This window comes from Camellia sinensis, chromosome 1, assembly GCF_055761805.1.
Source record: "Camellia sinensis isolate YWXY chromosome 1, ASM5576180v1, whole genome shotgun sequence".
In the NCBI taxonomy this organism is placed as follows: domain Eukaryota; kingdom Viridiplantae; phylum Streptophyta; class Magnoliopsida; order Ericales; family Theaceae; genus Camellia; species Camellia sinensis.
In genome coordinates, this window is record NC_138961.1 from 32,405,851 (window position 1) to 32,418,234 (window position 12,384).

General features: G+C 26.8%; 1 protein-coding gene across 3 annotated transcripts; it reads left to right on the plus strand.

Moving 5' to 3' along the window:
* Positions 1–6,905: 6,905 nt before the first annotated feature.
* CYT1 (Glucose-1-phosphate adenylyltransferase family protein) lies at positions 6,906–10,612 on the plus strand. Of its 3 annotated transcripts, XM_082875724.1 has the most exons (6): positions 6,947–7,214; positions 7,619–7,823; positions 8,886–9,015; positions 9,163–9,225; positions 9,334–9,573; positions 9,691–10,612. In XM_082875724.1, exons 3-6 carry the CDS (start codon positions 8,905–8,907, stop codon positions 10,360–10,362), a joined length of 1,086 nt encoding a protein of 361 aa, XP_082731850.1. In that variant the 5' UTR covers positions 6,947–7,214; positions 7,619–7,823; positions 8,886–8,904; the 3' UTR covers positions 10,363–10,612. The 3 variants fall into 3 exon arrangements, with proteins under 3 accessions (XP_028065367.1, XP_082731850.1, XP_028065368.1); XM_028209566.2 differs by lacking the exon at positions 7,619–7,823 and having other exon boundaries at positions 6,906–7,214; positions 8,894–9,015; XM_028209567.2 differs by lacking the exon at positions 7,619–7,823 and having other exon boundaries at positions 6,982–7,214.
* The last annotated feature ends 1,772 nt before the right edge of the window (positions 10,613–12,384 follow it).

Consider the following 12,384-nt stretch of genomic DNA (forward strand, 5'->3'; position numbering starts at 1 on the left):
AAGTTTAAGTGAATACCTTTTTATGATTTATTTTTTCTAATTTTTTTTATATTTATTTTTGGCATGAGAATGAAAATGTGAGGTGTGAAAAAAAAAATTTAGAAGAACTGGTGGCTAAAATATTGGTTGTCGAGCGTGAAAATCTATACTTCTGTCAATATGGTTTTCTAATGTTATATTAGAATGCTACGTTTGGAAAATTCACAGTTTTTGTGTATTATCTTGATTGGAGTATTACATTGAAAAAAATACATTAAAGAATTTTTTTAGAATGTTACATTGTTACGTTTGAAAAAAATACATTAAGAAGTTTTTTAGTATGTTACATTAAAGTATTACGTTTGAAAAAAGTACATTAAGATTTTTTTTTTTGAATGTTACGTTGTTACATTTGAAAAGAGTATACTAAGGAGTTTTTTAGTATGTTACATTATAGTGTTACATTTTTTGAGTGTTACATTTGGAAAAAAGTACACTATGGCGCTTTTTTTTTAAAGTGTTACGTTTAATAATTTCAACATTATAAGAAAATTCACCTTGGTCCTTTATGTAATTCACACTAGAATAGGACCTTTCGGTCCATAAGAAAAAAAAGAGGACCAAACAATTCATAAGATCATTATTTGGGATTTATTGATGTAAAACTGTAAAATAAATAAATTAAGTTATTTAAATTTTGTGTGCTTAATTCATTAAAATTTATTTAAAATTAAATTATTAGGTAAATAAATTTAGTTTAAACATATTTTAAAACTAATTAATATTATAGGATAAATTATAAATATACCCCTAAGATTTGTCTAAAATACGATTTGCTCTCTGTGATTTTAGAAATTACAGTCCATCTCTTGAAATTTCTAATTTCATAACGAATGATTATTTTTATTAATTTATTATCAAGTCAATTAATAATTTTTAATAATGTCATAAATTTATTTCAATTAATAATTGAAAAAATTAGCGAAATATTTCTCTCCAACTTTGAGTAGTAGGAGAGATCCAATATGTTTTTTTTTATTATTTAAAAATTTATCTATAATCATATCAAATTTATTAGTGAAATCAGAAAAATTTCTTTGTGCTAGGACAATTTATTTTTGTCAATTTTTTTTCTGTAAAAATATTAAGGGATCCCAATTATTATGAAAATATTATATATCTTTTATCGTATAAAATCTTAATATTAGAGACTTTAAAAAAATCTCTCTTAGTAATGTGGGTAATTTTATCATTATATAGAAGAGTAATTAAAAATTTTAATTTTTTAATAATTTTGTTAAATAATTTCCTTTTTAATGATAATTAAAAAATTTAGGTAAATAATTTAAACATATTTTAGGAAAATTTTAAAAAGTATATTTATGATTTACTCTATATTATAAAAATCAAGATATAGAAATTTGTAGTGAAATTAATTTAAAAAATAGAATAAACAAATTTATACTTTTTTATATACACGTAACTTTTCCGATACTTTTACCCATCTCCACGCAATCAGAGTTGTTTGTGTCGAACCATTTTGCCAGCTGGGCAATATATTTTTATGGGTAAGCCTCCACCCCAGTGCTTATCTAGATTGGAAAAAGATTGTTCCGACCTTTGGGATTACGGATTTTGTTTTAATAATTTAAACTATTTATTTTATTGACCGTGGTATATATATTATTTATAAAAAAGTTAAGTTAGTTTAATATTCGTAGCTTTTTTATTTTATTAAATTTGTGACAAAAAATGAATAATTTATTAAATTGATTATTAATTTTTTTAAATATGATTTTTATAAAATGAAAGAATTGTGAATATTAGATTAAATTATTTTTTTATAAATATATACAAAATTTAATAAAATAAATAATTTAAATTATCAAAATAAAAATTATAATAAACTCTATAGTTTTAAACAATTCTCTCCTATCCAAATTAAACGGGAGAAAAGCACTCCCTACGTACCCCTTCTCTCTCCTCAATCATCATTCAGTATCCACCCAAACATATCATCATTCGGTAATTAGATTCTACAAAAACACTTTAAAATTAAAACAATTAATTAAATATCTCATATGTAGGGATCTCATATTTTGTGGACCTTATATCTATATAAAATATTTAGTTATTTATTTAATAAAAAATTTGATATCTATAACATTACTCTTAAAATTATAAATCAAATAAAAAAATAAAGAAAATATTATGAATTTCAAATCATCTACTAAATTTTTTATTAAACTTTTCATATGAATGTAAAAATCATGTAACACATTCATATAAAAAATTTGATAAAAAATTTAATGAAGTATACAAAATTCTTAGCATAACTCAAAAATCAAATCTCCAAAGGGCTTTCCCCACTCTGACGTCGCACGTGTTTCTTCGACAGCTAAAAAGTAATAGTTTATCATTACGCCAAGTTGGTTAAATTATCATATTAATAATTTAATATTTTAATTAAGAAAATTAAGATTGGCTTTAATATGAGAGATGATTGAATCTTTAAAAAAGTGTGGGATACAAAAGGAAAGTATTAAGGAAAAATTTGGATTAATTAATTAAATTTTAAAATTGATAAGATTTTATTATTCACTCTTAATAGTCTCACACCAATCTAAATATATTAGAAACTTGATAAAAAGTCAACTTTTTATCAAGTTCTTTAAAAAAAGTTACAAAAAAAATTCTCAAAAAAGTCAAAAAGTCAAAAAAATCAATTTTTACTAACTTTCCAAATTCAGCTAGAATATGATACACAATATATTGATAAATCTAATTCTCCTTAGATATGTCAATCTCATCTAATTCAATCTATTCAAACAAACCTAAATTTAGAATATATATATAGACTTTAGAAGTTATGTATTTGTTTATAATACAACTACGATAAGGTGCTATCAATTTTTTGAAATCACGCCTACGAGTTCAGCTCGATATTTTTTTGATCCACGTAGAGGGAGTGCTTTGCGTAGGTTTTGGGATTAATCGAGATGTACATAAATTGGCCTGAACACTCGATCATAAAAAATAAAAAAATAATAATAATAATAAGCCCCCGTTTGAGAAGTTGGTTGGCTTTTTGACTATTTTAACCTAGGCTATTTTAGCCTGGTTTGGGAAGGACTTTTTGGCTTTTTTAGTTTTTTTTTGTGAGAGAAGATTGTAATGATTATGGATTGAACTTGATGTTTTGTTTTTTGTGGCTAAAATAGCCTATTTTGTTTTTTATAGCTATTTTAGCCAAAAAAAACCTGACTTTTTTCTTCCCAAACGGAGCCTAAAATGTATAATTTTTTTAGAATATAACATGTATCTTAAAAAGAATGTATTAACAAAATTCAAAGTTGATCCAAATAAACAAGATTTTAGTGCATACATATTAGGGTAAGGCTATGGTACACACTCTCAGAATGATATGTATCATATATCGGTGGTGCTACATGTACCAATTACTGTACACACTAATGTACCAACTAGTGTTATGATTTCATTAATAACTCTATTTATTATACAAATTACAAAGAGTTATGCTAGGGACTCCAAACAAATTACCACATCATCTTTTAAAATTATGTCACATCATCTTTTAGTACAATAATGTGTACACTAATTAGTGCATATAGGATTATTCATCATATATAAGTTATGATAATTATTAGATTTGATTATTACAATTGTCATAACAAATTTTATAGAAGTCATAAATATATATATAATAAAAAAAATTAAAAAAATTATAACTAAATACTACTTAAAGTATAACTAAAGAACTTTTGTATTTTAATTAAATAATATCATAATTAATATCACAATAAGTTAAAAAAAAAACACAAAAATCATAACAAAGAAATGAATGTAAAATTTCCGGACATATTAAGATGACTTAAAAAGGTTATGTATTTTTTTATGGTACATATTTTAATACAAAATATAAATTCTTTTAGAATATAACATGTATCATAAAAGAAATGTATTAACAAAATCCAATATTTTATTTTTAGATCCGCCAAAGTAAGGAGCTCCACCCTACTTTCTCCATACCGATAAAGACCCCCAATAAGGAAGGTGGGGTTGTTGAGATGAGTTTTTTCCTTTCACATTATACCATCTCATCTCCACTTCAATTATGTATATATATATTAGCAGTAACCCGTGCGATGCACAAAAAAATAGATTATATATATTTTGTGTGATAAATAAATTATCTTAATCTTAAATTATATCTTAATAGCGACAAGTCATAATATTAACATCTAGATAGATGTTAACAATAATTAACCCACAAAATTTTACAATAAAATTTGACATGCATAAGAAATTATTAATTATAAAAATTGTTGAGAATAATAGTATTACAATCACTTGATAACATAAATAATTTGTATCAAACTAAACTAAACTAAACAAAACATTAAAAGAGAGAAATTCTATAAGTTCAGAAAAGTTATCATAAATTTACTTGGACTTTTAAATCAGTGGTGTATATTATTATTATTATAATTTATAAGTAGTTTTTAAAAAAATTTAATCTAAGTTTGTTGCGTTGCTTATAAAAAAACCTTCTCAAACAAATCATTAATTGATTATATTAGCAACTCTCTATCTTTGATTTCCTCTATCAATAACACACTCATATCATATCAAAATATAAATCATTCTCCATAATTTGAATAATACTTGCATAGTTCCTACGTCATTTTAAAAAAATTAATCAAGATAAAAATGTCATAGTATTATAAAAATTATATAAAAGAATAGTTTTAATCCATTTTATTTATAAAAAATGATAAAAAAATTATTTGAATTGTACTTGAAAAATATAACAAATGATACCTTTAATCATTATATACCAAAAAAATTAATTATATCGGTTACTCAACAAAAAAATGGTCGAATACAAATAGAGTCATGAACATTGAATTAAATTATATGGGTTCTAAATTGATAGTATAATCTAGCAAATCAGCTAACAATAACATAGAGATATTGACAAATATGTGGTACTTCCCTATCTTCTTTGTATTATATTCATTAATTTCATATATTATATGAAAGTTTTATTCGTCTCGATCCTGCAATAAAATAAGGATCAAGAAAACAAATTTGATAGGAAATTGATTCTAAACTTAATTATTGAGAAAACAAAAATTTCAAAGAGAGAATTTAGAGATGGGATTGAAGAAATACTATAACGAATGACAGCCTCATAAAAAAATAAAAAAAAAAACATAATAATGATCTAATACAAATTATTTTTAATAACTAATAGAAAGAATCTCAAATTATTACATTTTATAAATATAGTGAAGAAAATTAATTTTGTGAGATTTTTGTGCTACCTTCTCCTATGTAGCCTTTATTATTTCATTATTAATACTATTCTCATTCAGAGCGATATATTTTTTTTATTTTTTATAATCTTTATCATTTGGTAAATAATAACGAATAATAAAAATTATTAAGAGAATGTTAAGAATTTAATAGAAGATAAGAAGTTATAGATAAGGGCATTTCATAAGATAAAAAATTTAAAATAAAAAAAGATAATATGTGATAGGAGAAAAAAAAAGAGTAAATCAAAATAAATATTTAGATATATATGTTTTTGATAGATATATAGATTAACAAATCATATTTTTAATTTTTAATTTTTAATTTTTGATAGATATATATGTTTTTAATTTTTTGAAAATCAATTATTTAATCTTTATCTTTATCTATGGGCTACGAAATTAATCTTTATAAATTATTTATCAATTTTTACATGTTTATTTATCTATAAGTCATGAAATTATTTTTTTAAAATAATTTTTAAAATTTTTATCTTTATCTATAGGTCATGAAACAAATTTTCATAAATTATTTATGAATTTTTATATGTTTATTTATAATGAAATTAATTAAAGTACGAAATGAAGGGGAAAAAAAGAGAGACTAATTTTGTTTTTTTTTTAAAAAAAGAAATCAATTATTTAATCTTTATGTTTATTTGTAGGCCATGAAATTAATTTTTATAAGTTATTTATCAACTTTTATTTGTTTATTTATGGGAAGAAATTTTAAATTATCTATAAGTTATGAAATTAATTTTTTTTAAATTAATTGTTTATTTTTTATCTTTATCTGTAGATTATAAAATTAATTTTTAGTTTTTACATGTTTATCTATATGGAGGAATTTTGAAATTCAAATCTTTATCCATAAGTAATGAAATTAATTTTAATTTTAATTAATCAAACAAATAAAAAATGAAGAAAAATAGAAAACATGAAAGGCAATCAAAGAAGGTTGCCACGTAAGAAAGAGAGTGTTTTAAAATTATGAGAATTTAAGAATAAATATTTGGAGGCTTTTGACAAAACAACTACATTTGGTTATATAGATAGTATAGATAGATAGATAGATATTAAATATAGGATAAATTATAAATATATTTTTTGAGATTTGTTCGAAATAATAATTACTTCATATAATTTTAAAAATTACAAATATTTTCTTATCATAATTTTTTTATTTAATTGAATTAACTAAAAAAGAAAATTTTCTAACTATTCTCTTATATAATAATAAAATTTCCTAAATTATTAATTAAAATAAATTTCTAACATTATTAAAATAAATTAATTAACTTGATTAGTTATTAATAAAAAGAGTCATTTGTTATGAAATTAAAATTTCAATTAGCGAGATGTAATTTTCAAAATTATAGAGGCAAATCATATTTTAAGCAATACCCTTAAATATATTAATATATAACATATATAATTTAAAATTTAAAATATTATTTTATTTATTTATTTTTCATTTTACACAAAAATTTTTTGATAAATTTTTTCAATTTAACCTTATAAATTTTATTATTTTTTAAATCATAAAAATTTAGCCCTATTATTGGCTTCGGTTGACCATATGAATTTGTGATGACGATAAATTGTGAAATTATTTATTTTTATTTTTTACAACTTTTTTTTATGAAAAGTTAAAATACTCTCCAGTCGATTCTTATATTCCCGGAATACTGATACGCATATCCATCTCTATCTCTATATATATCTATGTATATAGAGAGAGAGAGGTTGAAGGTTCATTCAACAAACGCCCTGCGAACACCGCACACAGACCCCTGACGAAAAACCGTTGGGGGTGATTCTGACTCAGTCCGAGTCATATTCAACCGTTGAAACTCGTCTCCGACTCGTTCCCCTTATAGCTCGCTCGGATCTAAGGTGAATTCTCTGTTAATTATGTGCTTGATTTGCTTTTTGTTCTCAACTTTTTGGCGATTTGATTGGTGTAATTTGGTCGTTTTGAGCTTTGTAACTCGTCGTTTGCTCCTCCTTTCTCTGTGCTTTTTTGGAGATTTTAGAGCGCTTTCATAATAATGTAGTTAAGATCTTATCGTAATTGGTCTTAAATTTTCTCGAAAGTTGTTAATTTCGATTTTCAGTGCTTAAATTCTATCGTTTTTGATATATGCATTGTTTTTGGCTTCTTTTTTTTTTTATCATTTGAATATTTTGTTTGGAGCTTTCTTGTCAAATACAGAACGTATATTGTTTATGTCATCAGATCTGGCATCTATTCCTTCATGATCTGATAAATTATTTTCATTTTTTGTGCTTATTTGCAGTTATTGCTTGGTTGGCTTCTATGGCTAATCTTAGAAGGAGGAAAAATTGAAATTTTGTTCTAACTGAATTAATTAGAACCTCCCAACTGTTTTCTTTATCAATCCACAACATGTCAAATTATTGCAATTGACAGTCGTGGCTGTAGATTGTATTCGGAAGATGTGGATGGAGGGACAAAACAAAGTTTCTTAGCCGATTCATATGGTAGATGTGATTAAGGATTTGATGAGTTGAGTTGAGTTGAGTTGAGTTGAGTTTCATGGTGATTTGTTTTTCTATCCATTTGGGAATGTGCCTTTTTAGTGGAAGTGTCAACCAAAATCTTGAGCAATGAACTTACTGCTCTTTATATTATAATAATTCTGATAATTACTTTTTACTTCTTTTGGTGATCACAAAGAATCAGAAAAATTTCCCCCTGTGAACTTTGTGTTCTTATGGTCAAATCCAAAACTCCATTTTGTTACTTTTGCTATGAATATATCTATTGAGTGAAACCAGTTTTCCCTGTAAAATAAATAGATGAATAAGGTGTTACGCTATATTATTGGGAACATGTAGAGCTGAGAAACAAGAACCACTCAACTGAACCTGACATTAGGGATGAGGTTTTGCTTAGTTGCGCTCTTTCTTGGAGTACCCATTTTAAACCATTTGGTTATTCTCATATTGACTGCGAGTTTTTTGGGTTGAGACATGAAAGAAATAATAGTGAACTCCCAACTAGATTGTGGAGTAGTACTCTGTATGTTTTATGTAGTTGGCCATCATAAAATTCAATGGATTTGTCATTCCCATTAAAACCTCCAGCCTGTGGTGCAGCTGGACTTTGTTTCCTTCGACCAGCTAAACCATTTGGATGTATTTTACCTGACTGTCTATAAGCGTTATGATTCATGTTATGATGCGTGTATGAATCTTTCGGCCAGCCTAAAGTTAAATTTTCCAGGTCCTTTTTTTTTCCTTCTCACCTGCCTTCCATGTAGACTGGTTTTGTGTTCTCTTCCGTGCTTTTGGTGATATCATGTCAAGTTTGATACAATACCTGTTAGTAGAGCACCAACAGGTTTGCCCTTGGAGATCAGCTTATTATCATTTCTCATGATCCACAAATGTCAATAAAGAGTTCTATGGCAATGCAGCTTTCTTCCTTCATGGAATGAATAAATATGAAGGATTGGACTCTGTCATCTAACTGGGTTTTAAATTGCATTATTTGTTAGTTTGTGATACATTTTTGCTAGATTCTGACTGTCTAATGGCAAGATAAGCAGGCCATCTCACAATGAAGGCTCTCATTCTAGTTGGTGGTTTTGGAACTCGGTTGAGACCATTGACACTTAGTGTCCCAAAGCCTCTTGTCGATTTTGCTAACAAACCTATGATCCTGCATCAGGTATGATAGTTGTCATTGTGTCTTTTTTTTCTAGTTTGTTCTGTTTCCTTCCTAAATTTTCCCTTGCTCTTTCTTCCCTTTATCTATGTGCGGGCGCACTTGGGTGCTCACCATGGGTTTATATGATTTGTCTTTGAATTACATCAGATTGAGGCTCTCAAGGCTATTGGAGTGAGTGAAGTGGTTCTAGCTATCAATTACCAACCAGAGGTAAAATCCTGTGGCTCTCTCTACAACAAAATTCATGTGTTTCTTAGACATTACTGGTGTCCCTTTTGTTGGTGAACTCGCTTGTGTTAAAATAGCTTGTTTCGTCAGGTGATGTTGAACTTCTTAAAGGACTTTGAGGCTAAACTTGGAATCAAAATCACGTGCTCACAAGAGACTGAGCCACTTGGTACTGCAGGTCCTCTGGCTCTGGCTAGGGACAAACTGATAGATGATTCTGGTGAGCCATTTTTTGTACTTAACAGTGATGTTATCAGTGAATACCCCCTCAAAGAGATGATCGAATTCCACAAATCCCATGGAGGCGAGGCTTCGATAATGGTAACCAAGGTAAACTTGAATACATATATTTCCTGTTATCAGTTTTTCCTAGATTTCTCTTCCAAGACATTTTGAACTTCTAAATCAAAGTAAGATGATTGGAAATGATTTGGTTGGTTGATGTAGGTTGACGAGCCATCAAAATATGGTGTGGTGGTTATGGAAGAATCAACTGGCCAAGTTGAGAGATTTGTAGAAAAACCTAAATTATTTGTGGGTAACAAGATCAATGCTGGAATATACTTGCTGAACCCATCTGTTCTTGATCGAATTGAACTGAGGCCCACCTCAATTGAAAAAGAGGTCTTCCCAAAAATTGCAGCCCAGAAACAACTTTACGGCATGGTTTTACCAGGCTTTTGGATGGACATTGGACAGCCTAGGGACTACATTACTGGCCTGAGACTTTACCTTGACTCCTTGAGAAAGAAATCTCCATCTAAATTGTCTACTGGACCTCATATTGTAGGAAATGTTCTGGTTGATGAGACCTCAAAAATTGGCGAAGGATGTTTAATTGGTCCTGACGTTGCAATCGGCCCAGGCTGTGTGGTTGAGGCAGGAGTTAGACTCTCTCGCTGCACCGTAATGCGTGGGGTCCGCATCAAGAAACACGCGTGCATTTCAAGTAGCATCATTGGGTGGCACTCAACTGTTGGGCAGTGGGCTCGCGTGGAGAACATGACAATTCTTGGAGAGGATGTTCACGTCTGCGATGAGATTTACAGCAATGGGGGCGTAGTTTTGCCACACAAAGAGATCAAATCGAGCATTTTGAAGCCAGAGATAGTTATGTGAAGGTATGGTGTTGGTAGTGGTAAGTTATTGTGTTTTGAATTTGGATGTGTTCTGTCCCATTTATGTGTTTTTTCCCCATTTCTCCTACTTTGCAAGTGTAAAACTCAGTGCTACAAGTTGGGATATGATTGTGAGCTACAGTTCTGAAGGTGTTAAGTGTCTGTTTTGAGGGGTTTATATATTGATCAGTGGTGTGAGCTATGTATCTTTAAATGTTTATAGAAATAAATTATTTGTTTGTTTAGCTTAATAGCATTTTTGGCATTGGATGATTGACTGTTGTGATCTCTCTGGTGCTGAATATTATATCAGTAGGTTAAATTAATCTGGTGTTTTAGAAGATAATATGAAAAGTGTCCATTGATAATTTTTAAGAAAATGCTATAGATCCCAAATAAATTACCAAGGGTGTGTTTTGTTTGCGTTTGTAGAGTAGTTTTTGAGATAAAAAGTACGAAAACTTGTTTGGTTTGTCTTTTTTCAGAAATTGTTTTGAAAAATTGTTTTGGGGAGAGAGTTTTAAAAAAAGTAATTGATTTGATGTATATGAGAGAGAGAGAGTGATTTTGGAAAGTAGGTAACCAAACAAAATTTTGAGATTTTTTTTGAAAAAATTTGTTTAGTTTGATTATTCTTGAAAATTTAATTATGTGGGCTGAGCGTAATTTGCGGAATAAATAGCGGAATTTTCATATCGTAATTAATAAAATTTAATTATGTGGGCGCTCAACTTAATTTGCGGAATATATAGTGGAAGTTTGATGACATTGTAAGATTTGACAATATCAAAAGATAATTTATATTATTGAAGAAAGACTTCTAATTAAGGTTTGAGATAACTTATAAGAGTTAAAAAGTTAAAAAAAATATTAAAAAATTTAAAAAGTTCATATTATTTGAAAAAAGTTTGTGGGGAAGTCTAGAGGTAAAATTATTATTTTGTCCTTTGGATTTAACTATCCAAAAGTCAATAAGGGTAAAATAGTCATTTTGATTTTATTACATATCTTTTTATAAAAATATAAAAAATTATTCCAAACATTTATATTTTTTTCCTTTACTCTTTTAATCAAAAAGTCAAAAAAATACAATTATATACTCTAATTGTAGATCTAATGGTCTTTCTCAGGAGGGTGAAAGTTTCTTGGGAAAATCACAAATAATACTCGAGTTGTAACAAAGTATGCTAACTAAAGAAAAAATTGTTAATGGATAGATTTTAATTCAAAATTTTCCCTAATTTAGATTTTGATATCATGTTAAATTGTTAAAAAATGAATCCAATTATATTTATCAAACTATCTAATAAAAGTACAATTTTATAAAGCGTGATAAGTGAATTTAAATCTCACAGATTAAGAATTGGTGAATGAGATATTTCCTTATCAATCGTGATGCCCAAGTTCAAGTATTATTTTAGCTAGGTGACGCAGCTTCTCCTTTACCTTATTCCTCCCCTTAAAAATATATAAAGGTACATATTGAAATGAAGAAAGTAGTGTGTGACCTGGCCATGTGAAGAAATTGCAACCATCAATACGTTATTCCACAAAGAAAGACAACAGTGGAGAAAAATATTCAGTGTGTTTGGTTTGAATTTTTTGAATTAAATTTTTTGAAAATTAAATATTTTGTTTTTTGTATTTTTTATTTTTTGAAATGTACATTACTTAGATATATCTAAAAAGTGAAAAAATTGTGAAAAAATATTTTAAAAAATTAATAAATACATAAAAATATAAAAAATGTACTAAATTCTTGTAATTTTTTTATTTATATTTTTGGTATTTAGTGAATTTTTTTAAAAAAAAATTTAACAAATTTTTTACTTTTTAAGTATATTTATGTTAAGTATGTTTAAAAATTAAAAAAAAATGTTTAAAATATTTTTAAAAATCAATAAAAATTAAAAAAATACAGAAAACAAAAAATATAATTTTTTTTTGAAAACTCTAACAGCAACTTTAGACCAAATTGCCAAAAAAAAAAAAAAAAAAAAAAAAGGGTGTACAAGCCAGTAGC